Source organism: Physeter macrocephalus, chromosome 6 (assembly GCF_002837175.3).
Source record: "Physeter macrocephalus isolate SW-GA chromosome 6, ASM283717v5, whole genome shotgun sequence".
Taxonomy (NCBI): domain Eukaryota; kingdom Metazoa; phylum Chordata; class Mammalia; order Artiodactyla; family Physeteridae; genus Physeter; species Physeter macrocephalus.
The window spans coordinates 7,949,711-7,969,530 of NC_041219.1; the positions used below are offsets into that span (position 1 = coordinate 7,949,711).

Consider the following 19,820-nt stretch of genomic DNA (forward strand, 5'->3'; position numbering starts at 1 on the left):
TTACAACATTTCCATCACTGCAAAAAGTTTTCTTTTGCCCCGTTATGGTCAATCCTTGTTCCTACCTCTAGCCCTGGGTAACCACTGATCTGCTTTCTATCTAGAGATGTTGCTCCTCTGGACATCATATAAATAGAATCGCAAAATGTGTAGTCTTTTGCATCTGATGTATTTAAAAAATTTATTTCTTATTGAGGTCACATTGGTTTAGAATATTATATAAGTTTCACATGTACAACCTTATATTTCTACTTCTATGTACACTACCTTGTGCTCACCACCAAAAATTTAGTTTACATCACTTTAGGTTGTCACCTTCTCCTGTGTATTTGAGCTTTCTTATCCTAATTTGGCCTCTGAATTTAAATCCTTAAAGTTTTTTTCCCCTTCCTTTCCGTTTTAATGAATGTCTTATTCCCCTGGAAACCATCATTCGTGAGTGTATTTTAGTCATCCGAAGCCACAAACACAATAGCTGTTAACAGTGTATGTCATTCAATTGTCAAGAGTTTTAGGACGTTGATTACTTTGTTTCTAAAACAGCCTTATAAATAATAGGAAGCCCTGCTTGGACCATCAAGTCCTGTCGGGTTAATATTTAGTTGACTCTTTCTGTTGCCTCTTTAGAAAGGTCTGGCTTCACGGTGAGACCAGTGGCTGGATACCTGAGTCCTCGAGACTTTCTGGCAGGACTGGCCTACAGAGTGTTCCACTGTACTCAGTACATCCGCCATGGCTCAGACCCCCTCTACACCCCGGAACCGTGAGTACCCACACTGGAAAGCTGGGCTGGATGGAGACCACCACATTGGAAAGTGGTCAGGGCTCACTTTACTTGAGGGTAAATTGGGTCCAGGAACGCTAAAGACCACTGTTCCTTAGGCCACCGAGGTTATCACTTTGCTTATGATGCTGTTTTACCTGAATAGTCTTGTGATTAATGGGCTGCCAAGGTCTTCACTGGGCAGCAGAGAACAATAAAGTTGGGTGGGGATTAGAGCTGAGTCTCCGAAGCCCCCTCCTCTTCCTAGGGGACAGAGGCTCACTGACCAGCTGGGGACCTGGCAGGGTCACTACATTGTTTTTTTCTTTTTTTAGCTCCTTTCAGCATCCCTGAAAGTGTTTTCAGGGTAAACAAAGGTTACTTATAGGACTCCAGACATTTGGGAGAGAAATGCTTCTTAGAGTGGATGAATGCTCAAAGGAGAGCTGTCAGAGCTAAGAAAGGCAATCTCTAAATCTAGCCCAGAGGGTTTACAAATAGCAGGCACTGTGTTAGTTGCCTTTGAATAACTGGCCCTCCTGAGATCTGTGGTAGCTGCCAAAATGTATGCAGAGAGAGAGGGCAAAGAAAAGAGATTTTAGCCACAGAGGTCTATAAAATTGGGGGAATAATGTGTTACATTTTTACCAAAGTACTCTACCAATTCATTCAGCAAACATTTATATGCAGTGCTAGCAGGGAGGTGCAGCAGATTCAAAGATGAATAAAATGTAGCAGCTGTTTTTTTAAAGCCTCTCCCGTTCTGGCAGGGGAGATAGCAACATAAATAATTATGAAAGAATGTGTTTAGGGCTGTAAGGGTGTGTGTGTGCAGAGTATCAGAGGAGCAAAAGGGAGGGAACAGTCCCGAAAGGCATTTCAGAGAAACTGAAAAATTAGCGGGGGTCTAGAAGGGTGGGTAGAAATTTCTTTTTTTGATAAAGCCGAGTGGGGAGGGGAGGGGAAAGATTTCAAGTCAAGGAAAACAACCTGTACAAAGATGTGGAGGCACAAAAGAGGCATAAATGAGCAAGGCTTGTTACTTTAGAGGGGCCAGAGCATAGGTATGTGTTAGGGATGAAATGACTCTTCTGTCCACAATGTAAACAGTCGTTTGTCAAAACAGGACCTTTGGGCTTAATTCTGTAGGCAGCAGGGAGCTGTCCAAGGTTCCTAAGCATGGCCAGATAATCGTCTTTGAGAAAGAGGATGAGGCTGGGGACTAGGAAGTATGGAGAATGAACTAGCTGGAAAACCAGCAGGAGCTCCCGTTCCAGTGAAGGAATACAGTTCATAAGCCATCAGTGGGATAGGACGAGAGGTCACCTCGGAGAAACATCATCAGGATGGAATTAACAGTATTTGGTGGCTATGAGGAGGGCCAGGAGATGAGAGGGTCCCTAAGGCAATGCTAAGGTTTTTATCAATAGATTGGGAAGCTGAATGGGTAGCTTTTTCTAATAATAATTGAAAATATTGGAGGGGGATTAGGCTTGGAGGCAAGAGGGAATAAAAGAGGGAGAAAAGAGGAGGATCTGGGTTTGGAGCATCCTGTCTTTGAGGGGCCCATGGGTGGGACCTCCAGTTGGAGAAGCCCCTGGTAGTTGGAAATAAGGGCTGAGAGTTCAGAAGGGCATTAGAGCTCCTGCTATCGATCTGAGTGTTTTCTTCTTCCACGACGCCTCTGACCACACAGACAAGAGGAAGCTAAGTCAGAGCATGGAAACTCAGGATTCACTACCTTGGGGTTGTTTTGGCAGGCTCCTTTTTGTGGGTTTTATATCATTCGTTTCTTAAATTATTATGATGATTTTATGAGTAGGTAACACATGCACGTGATTTAGCATTCAAAGCTTATGAAAGGGCACACTCTGAACAGTGACTTTTTTCCCACGTCTCCTCCCTTGACACCTGTTGCATCCTCCCCAGGGGCAACCACTGCTACCAGTTTCCACTGCGTCCTTCCAGATATACACTGTGCAGACACAATTCTCGGTAAAGGTCCCTTTAATCTTCATGTATGACAAAGTGCCAAGTCTCTTCCCAGCCACATGCTGTGGTTTGTTGAATCTCTGAAACACTAGATCGGGGGGTGCTGTTTCCCGCCCAAGCACTTTCGCAGGCATTGTCTTTGAAATGCAGTCCCATTTCCTCAACTGAGAACCAAGAGGGCAGCTTCTCCAATTTGTGAAGTTCAGCTCGGCTCCTGTGTTTGGTGCTTGTACTCTGCTTCCAAGTAACTGCTTCTAATTGCTGAACTGTTGTAGTTGAGGCAGCACTAATGAGACAGAGGTGGGCCCTGAAGAGGCAGCTAGAAATGAGAGTGAAAGCAGAGAAAATACATGATCCGAAAAAAGAATTTTGTTATTTTCCTCTTCAGTCTGGGAAGAATGTATTTTGATAGCCTAGCTCTCAACCCGTATTGGGTGTTAAACATAGGTTGTTTTACCATTTTACATTTTAAAACTGGTCAGGTACTGGGGCTTGAATTTAAAAAGCAGTGGCAGATTGGGTTGCTTCCCTGGGGAGGTTCTGGCCTGGAGGACAGTACAGAAAGTCCTGGAGAATCAGTGACTCCTGATTTTCTTGGTGGGAAGAGTTGCTTTTCCATGTGTTTCTACCTGCATTGAAAGGTCAGTGATTCTGCTAGAAGTGAGGCTCTTTCTCCCTTGGAGCACTGCCTGAGGCAGGGATTCTGCGCACTGTTGTCGCATAGCTACTTATTTTGATCAGCTGTGGTCGCAAGCAACTTTGTCACTAATCGAGTATTGAAGTTTACAAATGATTTCTTTCAAAAAAATCAATTGGGTCAAATTCAAGGTTATTCCAATAAGAGCATCCTTCTCACTCAGTGGAATGACAGGGAAAGAGACAGAGCTCTAAGTTACACGGGTGTGCGTGCATCACCTGGCATGCGAATAGTGGCAGGACAAAAATTAGAGAAGCCATCCCCCCAATCTCCTGCTCTCCCCTTTGCTTCTCTGGGAAGTCCATTGTGGTCTGTGTCATATTGCACCCTCTGGCCACTTTATCTTTTAGAACAGGGTTTCTCAACCTTGGCACTATTGATACTTGGAGCCAAATAATGCTTTGTTGTGGTAGGAATGTTTAGCAGCATCCCTGGCCTCTACCTGCTAGATGTCAAGAGTACACTCCCACCGGTGCCAGATGTGACAACCAAAGATGTCTCCAGAAACTGCCAAATGTCCCCAGGGGGCAGCAGCTTCCCCAGGGAGAACCACTGTTTGAGAAGAAGAAATTTGGCAGGTCATTGTTGCTCTGTCTGACAATGATTTTTCTCTTAGAAGCAATCTGTAGACTTTGTTTCCTTTCTAAAACACCAATCTCACTGTAGCATTCGCTTGTTTGACCTCTCTTGGTTCCCTGTTACATACAAGGAAAAAATAAAAAAATGTTTGATATCATCAAATCACATCTTCTGTCTCTCTTTCTACCCCCCCTCCAAAACCTTATGCTCCAGCCGTACTGGACTTCTCACCATCCCCATGAGCCTGTTGGTTCATGCCTTTGCACAGTCATGAGCCAACGCAGGTGGTTCATTTGGCCTGGAATGACTCTTGTGAAATCATTTTAATTCTCAGGATTAAAGCTCAGTAGCAACCTTTTCTGTGAAGACTTTCCCAGGCAGAGCTAGATATTCCTGTAGTACTTTTCCTTACTTCTATTTTAACACTCACAACACTGCAAGGTAATTATTTGTTCATGTGTCAGTCTCCTTCATCAGACTGTAATTAACTCAAGGCCAGCTGGCAAAGGCAATACAGGAACAAGAAGATCCAGACTGAGGTTGGAGTGGATCCCCAAACCTGGCATATAAAGTAAAAACTGAGTCCACAGTGGGCTGAAGCCGTGAATGCCACTGCCACCAGAAGGTGCCAGGTTTGAGACATGCGCAGAGTCCCAGGCTCAGTCTGAGATCTGTGGAGTGAAGGGAACAGGGGAAGTCCCGGCTGCACCCTGTGGGGTCGTAGCACCTCCATCTGCAGGGCTGCAGCCCCTCCACTCCTTCCTGCAGCTTTACTTTGATTTCAAGAACTGCTGCTGGACACCCCTCCATCAATAAGGCATTTTTATATATTCAGTGTCTTCAGGCAAAGTCATGAACCATTAATGGTGGAATTTTAGACACCAGTTGAGGCTGTGAGGGTAGGTCACTTGGACCAGAATAGTCCTCTCTCCATATCACACCCAGGAGGGGCAACCTGTTTTGCTCATCTGTTTTGCTTTGGGAGTGAAGATCATTTCAAAAGAAAAAAGTGGTTGTTCACTGTGAAGCTGAAGGAGAGGAGGGAAAGGAAATGTGAAGCTTGTCCCCACCTCCCCCTTGTGAAAATAAGAGAGAGAGAGAGAGAGAGACAGGGGCGGGGGGGCGGGAAGGAAAAAAAGAGAGACCCAGCTGCACTTCACATGGTGCTAAGAAGACATTTTCCCCCTTTGGGTAACAAACCCTGAATATAGTCTCACCTTAAAGGTAGGAAAAAGCTCATTGCCCTCTCTTAAAAAACAGTGTCAGTCTGTGATGTGTTCTGAGTTATATTTGAACTTCTTAAATGTGACATCAAGAAGATAACGCTCTGAAATTGGCAAGCAGTGGTGCAGGTCCCTGCAGGACTGTCCTGTGTGTGGGCGTGCTGTGCATGTCTGAAGTGAGGGGGAGGACAGTGGACCAGAACAGTGGTAGGAACATCTCTGGATTTGCCTCTAGAAGATTCTTGCTGGAGAGGGGCGGTGGAGATCCAGTGTGTTTCCTAAACTGGTCTTGGGCACACTGCAGGGAGAAGACAGTTGGAGGGAGGTATCTTTCCCTCACTCCTTGATCTTGTCTGGCCTGGTCTCGTCTCTGATGTCAGCCTTCTGGTGTTCAGAGGGCGCTTTGGATCTTCAGCTGTCGTATGCATCCTACCCACCCACCCCCAGTTCCTCTTTAGTTCGTTTGGCTTTTCCTCCCCGGACACTTCCTTCTAGGGGATCTGTGGTCTCTATTCTTCATAGTTTCAACAGACTTCTTGAATGTGTTTTGTGCAAGGTGGATGTTAAATACTTGCTCGCTGAATTTGCATGTGCACGTGTACCTGTGTATATGATTTTCAATTTTATCTGTAGTCCTGACGGCCAGTGGTATCTTAGAAATGCAGAGCTCTTTAAGAAGAAATACGGTTTAATAAAACCATATTTTCCTGGGGCCAAATCTCATGCTTTTCTTCAGAAGCTGTGTGGACTGACAGAGGTCTTGGAAATGAAGGTGGGTAAGGCAAGAAGGCCCTATTTTCTAAGGCATTATAATCCAGTCTTGTTCTCTCCAATATAGGCCAAACCCACCCATCCCACCTAGATTTCTGGATGAAGACCAGAGGTGGCCAGATGCCTCAAGGTTCTGTACCTTTGGGACATAAAACATTGCCCAGAGCGGTGTTGAAACACACATCCGTAGCACAAGCCTCTTACCCCTTGTCCTCTGCTCAGGGAGAAGCAACCAGGCATTTTCAATATAAACATACATTCTTCAATATCAGTTCTTGGAGGTCAAGCCAGTACAATATCTGTCTTTCCAGTAGAGCTATTGCCAAAGTAATAGTGAAGTTTTGCACCAGAAATCCCTTTTAAAAAATGTTTTAATGAAAACATTAAAAAATATGCCTTCTGTTTTGTTTTTCAGGTGTTGTGCTTAATATACTAGTAACAGAAATATCCTTTGCACAGCATAGCATAAGCTTATTCAGTCAGGGAGTTTCGGATTCAGGGCTGCATTGGGTTGACTGATGCTTCAGGACAGACTGCTGCGGGTCTGTTTTCTGCTCTTTCCTGCTGTGTCACTTTTCAAATCAGAGAGCAAACTTTCACCACTAGGGAAAAAGTCATGGCACCATTAACTCATATTGCAGTGTTTACTGCCATAATGCAACTAAATGCATCTGCGTTAAGGAAAATCTTTCTTGTCATAGTTGGACACTTTAGGGGCAGTTAATGTGTTTTTTTTTTGTTTGTTTGGTTTTTTTTGTTTGTTTGTTTGTTTGCTGTACGTGGGCCTCTCACTGTTGTGGCCTCTCCCGTTGCGGAGCACAGGCTCCGGACGCGCAGGCTCAGCGGTCATGGCTCACGGGCCCAGCCGCTCCGCGGCATGTGGGATCCTCCCGGACCGGGGCATGAACCCGTGTCCCCTGCATCGGCAGGTAGGCTCTCAACCACTGCGCCACCAGGGAAGCCCCTAATGTTATTTTAAAATATAACAGTTTTAAAGTTAAAAAAAGATTTTGCAGTCAGGTGATTTTTCTTGTCGTTGCTGCTGTGTTCCACTTTTACAAGAAAAATAAAAGTGAATTATTTCTAACTTTAGTTTTCATCTATTTCTAAGGTAAGCAAGTGAATTTTATGCTTAGCCCTTGCTTATTAGAACAGAACCCTCTCTAAAACTGGCACATGTCATTCATTTCCTTTTCCTGTGGCTCAGTCATTAATCCTGACATTATTTGTTAAATAACAATACCAGCAGGTGAAGACACAGGCTTTCAAATGTATAAGAAACATTGACTGCCCCTCTCTTGATCAAAGAGATGCCTTTCACTAGGTCTGTAATGAGAGGGAAGATAGGACCTTTCCTTCTGCAACTTCCCCTCCTTGCTGCCGTCTGAGGGATTCTGGGTCTGTGAACTTGTCTGATTTAAGCCCTGACCGTGATGGGTGTTTTTAATATTGGGCCTTGCTGAAGTCACATCTGGGCAAGGTCTTCCTGAAGAGCCAGGAAGATAAGCCAGAGCTGTATAGAGTTTAACCTTCATTCCTATGAGCTCTGGTTTAGCTTAAACTTGCTCTTTCCCACAGATCACCCTCATCCCTGCCAAGCGCAGTGCCAAGCTTCCTGGCCAGCCAACTGGCTTCCTCCATGGTTCTGTCGTCGTTTTGCTGTTCAGAAAAGCAGAGCAGCATCGTACCAGCGATTCTCAGAAAATGGCCTGTTCTCAGACAGCTGATCCCATCTGGCCTCCCTTTCCTGAGTTTTAACCCGGAGCTCACACTCCAAGCTTAGCAGCCATTGTCTCCCTCGGGAGAAACTTGGTTTGGGCTACACCCAGGGTCAGTTAAGACGTTAGAGGCCCTAAGCCGAGAATATTTTCACCCCTTCCATTCTCCAACATAGATAAGTTCAACAACAACAACAGCAGCAGAAGCAATAATAATATATTCTTTTACTACTAATAGCCAACATGTATATATCAATATGTGCAGGCACTATTTTAAGTGTTGTATGTGGATGAACTCAATAATCACAACAACCCTCTGAGCTGTGAGTTACTATTATTATTCTGAATTTATGGATGAGGAAATTGAGACACCGAAAGTTTAATTAACTTGCTCAAGGTCACACAGCTGGTAAATAGGGGAGTCAGGATTTGAACTCAGGGAGTAATGCCAGCATCTGTTGGATTAACCACTATTCTGTATTAAAAAGTAACACTATAGAGGAAAACTCAAAACTTGTATATGTGCTGAAGTTGAATAGCTTCTTTCTTGATTTTCCAATTATACATTTTATGTAAGATAGTTGAGAGTGACTCTTTCTGCAATAAAAAAAAACATATAAAACCTCAAGTTCTGCAGTTAATGGGATGTGAAAATGTGTTTGCTACAGACACTGGGTGCCTGGGAGAAGACGTAGCCACTTGTTTTGACAATAAGCGTCCCCCCCCCCACACACACACACTTAGTAAACAGTTGTCATTCGTTCCTGGAATCCACCAAAGAAATATTCTCTGAATCGGTTTAAACTCAGCAACGTGGTAAGGGGCTCTGACAGGCTCTCGTTGTCTCCTCCCTAGAGGCTGTGCCCAGAATTCTCATTACTGTCCCTGCCGGACAGATCTCAGTAACAGACAGTGTGGTAGAAAGCCAGCCAGACTGGAAGAAAAGCTGGAATTATACAAAATGAGTTTTAAAAAAAAGCATCCAAGATGAGATTTACGCCCAGGGTCTCTTCAGAAGTCCTTCGTTAAATGCCTGTCTATAAGCTGAGAGTGTGATATCCTTTTTGAATGGCAAAAAAAATCTAGTTGCAAAATTTTTATGGGCTGTGTTCTGCATGGTAAATTTTAATCCCTGTTTTGCCGGCCTGAATTAATATTGCTTACATTTTTATTAGCCATTGATTTTTTTTTTTTTTTTTTTTTGCGGTACGCGCGCTCTCACTGTTGTGGCCTCTCCCGTTGCGGAGCACAGGCTCCGGACGCGCAGGCTCAGCGGTCATGGCTCACGGGCCCAGCCGCTCCGCGGCATGTGGGATCCTCCCGGACCGGGGCATGAACCCGTGTCCCCTGCATCGGCAGGTAGGCTCTCAACCACTGCGCCACCAGGGAAGCCCCTAATGTTATTTTAAAATATAACAGTTTTAAAGTTAAAAAAAGATTTTGCAGTCAGGTGATTTTTCTTGTCGTTGCTGCTGTGTTCCACTTTTACAAGAAAAATAAAAGTGAATTATTTCTAACTTTAGTTTTCATCTATTTCTAAGGTAAGCAAGTGAATTTTATGCTTAGCCCTTGCTTATTAGAACAGAACCCTCTCTAAAACTGGCACATGTCATTCATTTCCTTTTCCTGTGGCTCAGTCATTAATCCTGACATTATTTGTTAAATAACAATACCAGCAGGTGAAGACACAGGCTTTCAAATGTATAAGAAACATTGACTGCCCCTCTCTTGATCAAAGAGATGCCTTTCACTAGGTCTGTAATGAGAGGGAAGATAGGACCTTTCCTTCTGCAACTTCCCCTCCTTGCTGCCGTCTGAGGGATTCTGGGTCTGTGAACTTGTCTGATTTAAGCCCTGACCGTGATGGGTGTTTTTAATATTGGGCCTTGCTGAAGTCACATCTGGGCAAGGTCTTCCTGAAGAGCCAGGAAGATAAGCCAGAGCTGTATAGAGTTTAACCTTCATTCCTATGAGCTCTGGTTTAGCTTAAACTTGCTCTTTCCCACAGATCACCCTCATCCCTGCCAAGCGCAGTGCCAAGCTTCCTGGCCAGCCAACTGGCTTCCTCCATGGTTCTGTCGTCGTTTTGCTGTTCAGAAAAGCAGAGCAGCATCGTACCAGCGATTCTCAGAAAATGGCCTGTTCTCAGACAGCTGATCCCATCTGGCCTCCCTTTCCTGAGTTTTAACCCGGAGCTCACACTCCAAGCTTAGCAGCCATTGTCTCCCTCGGGAGAAACTTGGTTTGGGCTACACCCAGGGTCAGTTAAGACGTTAGAGGCCCTAAGCCGAGAATATTTTCACCCCTTCCATTCTCCAACATAGATAAGTTCAACAACAACAACAGCAGCAGAAGCAATAATAATATATTCTTTTACTACTAATAGCCAACATGTATATATCAATATGTGCAGGCACTATTTTAAGTGTTGTATGTGGATGAACTCAATAATCACAACAACCCTCTGAGCTGTGAGTTACTATTATTATTCTGAATTTATGGATGAGGAAATTGAGACACCGAAAGTTTAATTAACTTGCTCAAGGTCACACAGCTGGTAAATAGGGGAGTCAGGATTTGAACTCAGGGAGTAATGCCAGCATCTGTTGGATTAACCACTATTCTGTATTAAAAAGTAACACTATAGAGGAAAACTCAAAACTTGTATATGTGCTGAAGTTGAATAGCTTCTTTCTTGATTTTCCAATTATACATTTTATGTAAGATAGTTGAGAGTGACTCTTTCTTTCTTTAATTTGGTGGCCCTGCTCTGCCAGAACCCTAAGTACTGGATGTGCTTATTGGATGGTCTAGTGCTGTGCTGTCCCATCCAGTGTTCGGTCCAGCTACCAGGCTTTGTTAGAAGCCCGCTCTCTCCTTTGATCTTCACAGGGCCACCGTTAGTCTGCCCCTTTATCAGGAGGAGGCATCTTTTATTTCACTGGGAAAAAGAAGGGGAAAGTGCCTCACTACAGAGCAGTGATGCATCCTTCTGTCTGCGTCTTCAGGCAGAAGGCCCTATGGGCCGCGTGCCCAAACTCCAAGCCCCACTATCAGCTCTCAGTGTGACTGTTGGTAAGCCACTTAACCTCCCTGTGTGAGGGCTGATGAAATAATGCTTTGATCTTTGCAGAGAAAAAGCCTTTATATAAATATCAAATAGGCCTACTCTTCCTTGCCACCTCTTAAATTCACGTGGAGGCTGAGGTGCCTTGTAACATTCCAGAGCATCCTTAGTTACAAGGCCCACATTCCTAGACCTGGACTCCCAAGTTTTCAATCATAATACTGTGTCTAGTTTTGTGAGGTGCCTCAAAGCAAAAATAACCCCTGGGACTTTTTATGGGAGCCTTTTGTCTCCAAAGCTCCAAGCACTCTAACAATAGACATTCTATAAAAAACCCCGCACACAACCCTGTACATTATTTAAAAACCTGTGCATTTTGAAACCAAATTTGTACCTAAGTGCCTGCTAGAGCCCTGTTGTTCTCTTAGGCTGTTAATGGTAGTGACTTGGGATACAGCTTTCAGCTTGTGTATGTATATATTTTAGCAGATTCAAAGCAGGATTCCTTTTTTTCCCACCGCTCCACCCTCGCCAAGGTTTGCCTTCCTTGTGTGGTGCCTGTAACCCAAAATTAGCACTCATAAGCACCCACACCTGAGTCGCAATTCATAGACCCTCAGTGCCGTGTCATCAGGGAGAAGCTCATTTATGTACTTTCAGGTGTGGAAGACGGAGGTGACCTGGGAAAAAAATTATTTTAGGAATATTTGCTATTTAAAATGGCAAGTTCAGAAGAAATTCAAAGTTTCTTTGAATTTTAGGCAAGGAAGAGGTAACCACTGGTTGTACCTCTTCACCACTGTGTCGAGAATTATATCTATTGACAGGTAGAGAAGCCACCACAGGAGAGAAGGAAAAATGTCCTTTCTGACATTTCCCACATGTGCTCTGTTCGGCTGACGTCATTCCACTCATGGCTACGAGGTAGGCAGGATTGTCACCATTTTACAGATGGCAATTCCAAAGATCAGTGAAGTCAGGTCATTTCCATATGGACACACAACTAGAAAATACCAAAACCAAGATCTAGTCCAAGCCCTTATGCTACACTGGAAATTAGGAAAACTATGCTTCGGATTCATTTAGATTTGCCTCTCTATGGTACAGTAGAACCCCACCATCTCTGTTTTATTCCGTTGAGTTCAGAAAGCAGGTACTGAACATCTATTATGTGCCAGGCTTTCCTAAGCACCAGGAACCCAGAGATGAACATGGCATGACCTGTGTCCTGGAGAAACTTAACTGCTGCTTATTTAAGTGATAAAATATCTTCCCAAAGGGCAAAACCTACTGAAGTACAATAGACTTAGGTGTAAGTATAATTTAATGTGTAATAATACCTAACTTGTTGGGAATTTATGTTTCCAATGCATTATCTTACGACATTGTTTAAGAACTCCATGAGATAAGGACCCTTATAATCTCCAGTTTACAGATGAGAAAACAATACATCCGTGCTGTCCAATATGGTAGAGATGTGACTATTTAAATTTATTGAGTAAAATGAAATAAAACCATAAATTTAGTTCCTCAGTAGTGCTGGTCACATTTAAGACGTACAATAATCACCTGAACCAAGTGGCTTACCATATTGGACGATGCAGATACAGAATATTTCCATCACTGCAGGAAGCCCTATTGCATATCACTGCTCTAAGTAACTTGCCTACACAGGAATGTGCAACATGGACTTAGGGCTGACTCCTGACTATATACAGTTCTTATAACCCTTATGTTATATTACCTCCTTAATATCTAGTGAAAATTTGGGGAGGGGGAGCACACAGGGAATGAGTTTAAAAATCTCTTATTTATTCAAGAGATAAGAAATATCTGAGATGATGGGGGAACTGGAGACCTACGGACAGTTTCCCTTGAAGCCCTTTTGTGGTACTTGTAAGAACTGGAAACTATTTCTTTCACTAGATCAGGACAGTTAGTACTTGCTGTTTGCTCTTTTATGGAACCATGAGGTAACTTTTGCTAAGGGTTATTCTAGGATTATGTCTTATTTACTTTTAAGTCTCAGTTCCTAACATAGCACTTGGTATATAATAGGTACACAAAAATGCTTCTTGAACTAAATTCCAAAAAAAATAAGTGTAATATCTTCTGCTGGTCTTGTACTGAGTTGTACTGAAGAAGAGTAACACTGATGGCCTTCCTTATGATTCCTAGGGGGAAAAAAGGAAAGATTTCCACCAGGGCAATATCCAGGTGCTTGGCTTCATAAAGAGAGGGCCACATATGTATTTATCTATAACCTGACAGGGACATAAGGCGGAGTGATCATCAGAACTGCCTAAAATCTTATCTTATCGGCCAGATTTTACAGTATGCTATTTTAAATCTAAAGAAACTCTGTATATGGCTCTAAAACAAGCACTGAAAACAATTGCCTCAATACCAAATTAATTCCTGTTATTATCTCCTCAGTGAAGTGAAAAGAAACCAAGTCACCCCCTTTTCAATGTGTCCCGGTGTGTTATCCCAGATTACTTGCACTTACCCACCAAAGGTTGTGTGAAAGCTGAAAAAAATACCCTATTTTGACTTCCAGCTCCTCCTCCTGCTTCGTGCAACCTCCACCCCCCATCCCCCAACCCCATCTTCCTTTTCTTCTCTTCATGATTTAGCTAAAGTGTTGGCTTCTGTGTTATTTAGAACAAACAAAACCTGTAGAAATAGGGTTTCAAAGACAGATGTGCTGATTTGGGATGGGAAGCAAATGCTGCATGCCCATTCACTGCTTCTTAAAAGCTTTAATTTACAGCAAAAATAAAAAGTTGTTCAATGCGAAGCAGGACGAGTCAGCTTTGAAAACTGATAAGAGGAGAAGAATGCCAGACCCATTTTGAATTTGAACTTAACAACTAGGACCCTTCTTTTCCCAGCAGCAAAGTGATTGCAGCTTCCTTAGAATGATTTAAGAATTCCCTGGAGGCATTTTGCCCAGGTCCCTTTGTAAGCTTTAGAATCCTCCTAACAGGGCTTATCAGAGAAGATTCCAATTTAGAGCAGCAAAAAGTTTAGTGTCTGATATCAGCTCTAGCTTTTCTTTTTCTTTCTTTCTATTTTTTTTTTTTTCAAAAGGAGACATGATGTTTTACAGTGTTAACAGTTTTGAAAGGTCCTACATTTCTCCAGTGAACAGAGTGCTTCTGTGAAAAGGGCTCTGAGAAGCATTATTCAGGCGAAAATGCATCAAAGGGATGTGAGTTAAAAAGAGAAAAGTTTGCCGATGTGGATGGAGATTGGAGGCAGTGTGTGCTGACAGGTGCAATTATAGCCAAATAATTGAATCTTTTAAGAGAGATCTGGTGAGATAAGGCAGTAGTTGTGGACTCACATCGGAAACCTGTTCATAATTAGATATGCAGGGTTCCAGCTGTGAATGAAACACCAGTCTAGGGATCGTGAACTACTTTACAGGCAGGACATAATAACTGTTGCACTTTGTGAAGCCGTGTGAGACAGCATGACTTCAGTCCCACGGAAATTAATTGATACAAAGTTTGGAGAGGAGGCTCAGGCTTCTCCTGCAGATTCCCAACAGTATGGAATCTCTTTCAGGCCCTGAAAGCTAGTCAACCCAGCTTCCAAGTCCTTTGGTCTCAAAGAAACTAAAAAAAATGTCAACTTTTCAAAGTTAATTAATTGTTTTAATTAGCAACATTAAACATCTTTCTTTGTTGTTTGAAGAGTTTCCAGGCACTTCAGTTTCCTTTGTCTATACCATGTGTCTTAGCCAAAGACACTGGGATGAGAACAATCCAGTGTTTATTTCTGAGAATGTTCCACCAAAGTCATAAACGATAATAACGTTATTTGTGGTCTTGAAATATAGGTGCTTGAGCCTTGACTCAATGAGAAGTGGGGTTACTGTACGAACTGCATCTCTACTTGCTCAGAGAGCTGAACAGCAGTTCCTTCTTAAGGTCTCTATGTGGAGACAGAGCGGTGGTGAAGAAGGTACAAACTAGCACAGTCATTTCTACTTAGAACAGGGCAAAGACATCCCGAGCATTCCATTAGTAATTCTGTTAGACTTCTTGCTTCAGGCTTTCATTCTTAATAAAACAATATAACTTATTCTGCTGTGTTGTATGATTTTTTTCTTTCAAATTTATAATTTCTCTTCTATGTATGGTTGGATTACCTTGTAATGCTATTAAAGGTTCTTAAGTTGGCTGTGAGTTATAGGTTTCTGATAATTACCCCTTAACTTAAATCTCAGGTGATAGCTCCTTTTCTACCACAAAGAATTGACTCCTTAAGTCTTTGGATCTCTCGTATTTTCCTTCTTTCCTTTTTAACTGCCAACTTTTCACTTTCCCTTCTACCTATAAGCCTTTGGACTCCATTGGTACTTAGGCAGGTAGAAGACTGTCTTCTTCAAGTATTTAACAAGCTCAAAAGTAAACCCAGTTTTGCAGCAAGAATCCACCACTGTAACCATGACCTATCCCATTCTCACATTAGGAAGCACCCAGCACTGTGCCTGGCCCATCGGAAGCATTCAATACATGTTGGCCACTATAGTTGTTCTTTTAGCTACTGTTTAATTTATTTATTCATACCATGAGCTAATACTCACCATCTTTAGTATTTCCCTGGAGTTTGACATCTGGTCTAATTTTGAAATTATTGTTGTCATATTTTCTGCCTGGTTCAGTAGGGGTGTTTTAGTATTTACATCATAAGCTACAATGGGAATACTCAGATTTATCCATGGTGGGCCTCTCAATTCCAACACTGGTGCAGACTGCATGACCTTTAAAAAACTGATCACAGGAGTGAGTCTACAGGGTCCACTCTCAGCGTAGAAGTATGCTGAATCAAACACCTTTAACTGATCTCTAACTGAGTCAAGTGCATGTAGAGGAGTAACTTGCTACCTAGTGAACTTTCCTTACCACCTTTCATTGTTCCTCAGTATGTATGTATGTTTGTATGATGTAATTTTAGTGGCATTAAATTTGGGCAGCTTAAAATTACATAATCACATTTAGCTTTAGTTTTAAGTACTAGTTGCTTGAAGCCTGTTAAGGGTGTTCCGAGCATCGTCTGTTATGACAGGGAGTCTCCACCCTGCCTGTGTCTTATGATCACCCTGCGAGCTTTTAGAACAAAATAGCTGCTCAGGTCTGTCCCAGAGAGTCTGACTTCATTGCTCTTATGTAGCGCCCAGTCATTGGTATTTTTAAAAAGGCTCCTCGGGTAATCTGGAGGGTTGAGGACTGAGTGGCAGGAAAAGAGGACACACTTAGGACACACTGGCTACATTTTTACCGTGCTAACCAGCTTGGTTAAACGTTCCCCACAACTGAAGCTGTGCCCCGCCCAGCCCTTCTCGTTTACTCCACCTTGTAAGTTAATAGAACAGAAGGAACATAGCTTTGAGTCAGAGGAATTTGACTGCAAATCTTGTCTCTGTCTCTTATTAACAGTGTGTCCTTGGAAAAAAAAAATGCTTATATTTACTGAATGTTAGTTTCCTCATTTATCAAATGGGAATAATAAGACTTCTTTGTAAGTGAAGATGAAATTACTAATGGGATATGAAAACATTTAGCCCAGTACCCAGCACATAATAGGAGCTCAGTATATGTTAGCTTTCTTTTTTAATAAATTTATTTATTTATGGCTGCGTTGGGTCTTCGTTGCTGTGCACGGGTTTTCTCTAGTTGCGGTGAGCGGTGGCTTCTCTTGTTGCGGAGCACGGGCTGTATGCACGCAGGCTTCAGCAGCTGTGGCTCGAAGGCTCTAGAGCGCAGGCTCAGTAGTTGTGGCGCATGGGCTTAGTTGCTCCGTGGCACGTGGGATCTTCCTGGACCAGGGCTTGAACCCATGTCCCCTGCATTGGCAGGCAGATTCGTGACCACTGCGCCACCAGGGAAGGCACTATATTAGCTTTCTTTTTTTCCTCCTTCTGTCTTTAATTTCTTCATAGGCAAAATGAGGGGCTCTGATAACATTTAAATTCTCCTTATGCCCTAAAATCCAATGAGTCTGATTCACCACCTTAAGGAGTGGGACTGGAGAGTAACCACCACATATGCTTGTAAGATGTATCTGGATTTCAGAGTTGATAAAAAATCTTAGGATTGGTGAAATTTGGTAACGTTAATTACAGTAACAAGGTTATAATTAGAATTTTAGGTCTTGTTCTGCCAGTGATAGCTTAACTTGTCTAACATTTCTCTGTGATGTTTTTCTTTTCAGAGACACATGTCACGAACTCCTGGGACATGTCCCTCTACTTGCGGATCCTAAGTTTGCTCAGTTTTCACAAGAAATAGGCCTGGCATCTCTGGGAGCATCAGATGAAGACGTTCAGAAACTAGCCACAGTGAGTTCATTTTCAACCTAAAAACCCGTTCTGTTTATGTCCATTCATAAGGTAAAGAAAGTTTTAGAGTTACTGACTATGAGTGATACGGCAAACATTCTGGAGAGGGCATGGCGTCTTTACTTTTCCCCATGTGTGTTCCTTTGAAGCACAATGTGTTCTTGGCCTATTAACTGTCAAAATCTTTGTATTTTATCCTTCTTATTCAGGGATTGGCTAGACTGTAAATATTTGAGGCTTGCAGGTCATGAGGTCTCTGTCATAACTACTTAGCTCAGCCAGTGTGGTGTAAAAGCAGCCACAGACAGTACGTAAATGAATAAGTGTGGCTGTGTTCCGATAAAACTTTATTTATAAAAGCTGGCGATGAGCCAGATTTGGCCTGTGTGCTGCAATTTGCCAACTCTTGTTCTAGTTCAATGTTTATTTCCTAGAAACATTTGTAATAATGAAAATTATGCATTTATGGTAAAGTAGAGGTTGTACTCGGGATTATTTCTGATTAGTCAGTATGGGTTTGGTCAGACACAATTTGAGCCAGCAATAAGCAGCTCATGCTAAACAATTATTATAAGTGCAAAACCAGAAAAAGTTTTAATAGATACTATGGTCTCAGCAAGGTTCTTCTCAAAACAATCAGTATGAGAGGAGGGGTGTAATGTTGGCGGCTACCTTTAAGCGGCTGAAGAGCCAGCTCTAGCAAGCTCATATGCCTCATCCTAGCCCCATTTCAAGGAGCCCCGAGTAAGAAAGAGCAGGTTTAGCAAACTCACTTACCTACAGGGTCCAGTCTGTTGGCCTCAATGAGCAAAGGTACTGGAGGAAGAAAATATAGGATCCTAAATTGTGTGTATTTGACACAGACACACAGTGATGGTGTATTAGGCATGTAGGAATATCCTTCACTCCCACCAAGAAACAAGTGTTCTCCTAGATTTCTTAAGATGCAAAGCCCTTTCAGTATACCTTTTGTTTCCTAATTTTGTTAGAGATACAGGAACTGAGAAATATTTTTCTACTAAAAGAGAAATAGCAGTGCAAAAGCCATGCTGTTGGCGTCAGCGTGGGGATGAGTAGGGTTGAGTGGGGACTGCGGTGAACTCAGGAGAGCATGCCTCTTCTACAGCAGGAGCCTGCCAGATGGGAATGTGGGCCTTGGTGTGGCTGGATCTCCAAAATTTTGAGAGAGGCTGGAAATCTAGATTTCTAAACAAAATCTAATGATTTTAAAATGTTGGCTCTTAAAAAGAAATCTAGCATTACAAGCTGAGGAAAATATATTTGTAGACTGAATTAGGAGCTAGGCTTCCAATTTGTAACCTCTACTCTAGGGATTGTCTCTCACGTATATTGGCTATCTATTACTGTGTAACAAGTAATTCCAAAATTTAGTGGCTTAAAACAATAAACATTTATTATCTCATAGTTTCTGTGTTCGGAGATTCGGGAGCGGCTTAGCTCAGTGGTTTTGGCTTAGGGACTTTCCTGTGGTTGGTGTTAAGATGTGGGCTGGGCCCGTAGATGTCTTCAGGTTTGGGAAAGTTCTCCCAAGATGGCTCAGTCATGTGGCTGTTGGCAACAGGCTTCCTTCAGAAGAGAGAGAGAGACAGAGACAGAGAGAAAGAAAGAAAGAGAGAAAGAGAAGGGAAGAGACAGACAGATAGTTACTGAGGGAGGAAGTTGTAATGCCTTTTGTGGCTTGATCATATGCTGATCACATCAGCCACATTTTATTCATTAGAAGGGACTCACTCCGGCCCATACTCAAGGGGAGGAGAATTCGTCTCCACTGTTTGGAGAAAGGAGCATCAGAGTATTTGTAGATGTATTTTAAAACCTCCACAGCGTAAGTCCTGTTATTTAATTCTCAAACCTAAGCTCCAGCTTTAGACTCCACATTTTGGAACTTTTCTGTGCCTTTCAAATTTCTCTTGAAATGTTCTGGTTTCAGCCTTTTATCCCTACAGTTTATACTCTTGATCAGAGATGAATGTTTTGCTTACTAGTCTTATTCTGAACAGCTACAAGCTGAGATTCAACCCTGCCAGGCTGTGTGTGTGTGTGTATGTGTGTGTGTGTGTGCCCGTGTGTCCAAAGAGAGGAGGAGAAGGAATGAGGTAGGACTTCATGGATGTGAATGTAGGTAGATCCTAGTGAGTGATCTAATTTCTTTCTTAAAAGTAGTGACAAGAAAGCAGTTTTATTGTCCCTTTCATTAAATGATGATTGATTAATTCCATCATTCAAACTAACATTTACAAAGAATATGACAGGGTCCTCACTTTTCAGGAATTCATAGCCTACATAGATAAAACTAAGATTTGTCAGAAGAGAGAAACTTTGTGCTGAGTCTTGAAAGATGAGAAAAAGCCAGCCAAGTGGTGAAAGGGCAAAGGAAGAGTAGAGGGACAGTTTCATTTAGAAAGAGAAATCTTTCTGGTTTGGGGGCTACACAGGGAATGCCAGTTCACCAGTTTAGAGGGCAATGCTGAAGCCAAGGATTGCCTTTTGTGTTCATTTTCTATCATTACAATTAACAAATTGCTCCTGACTTAAAACACTATAGGGGCTTCCCTGGTGGCGCAGTGGTTGAGAGTCCGCCTGCCGATGCAGGGGACGCGGGTTCGTGCCCCGGTCCGGGAAGATCCCACGTGCCGC

The 19,820-nt window shown here is 42.7% G+C and overlaps 1 protein-coding gene across 1 annotated transcript in view; it reads left to right on the plus strand.

Moving 5' to 3' along the window:
* The window catches only part of TPH2 (tryptophan hydroxylase 2), an 88,763-nt gene that overhangs the window by 35,292 nt on the left and 33,651 nt on the right, over nucleotides 1-19,820 (plus strand). Inside the window, exons 7-8 of the mRNA XM_024122934.2 lie at nucleotides 628-763; nucleotides 17,036-17,162. Of these exons, the coding sequence (XP_023978702.2) occupies nucleotides 628-763; nucleotides 17,036-17,162 (263 nt within the window). The remainder of the gene's footprint in view (nucleotides 1-627; nucleotides 764-17,035; nucleotides 17,163-19,820) is intronic.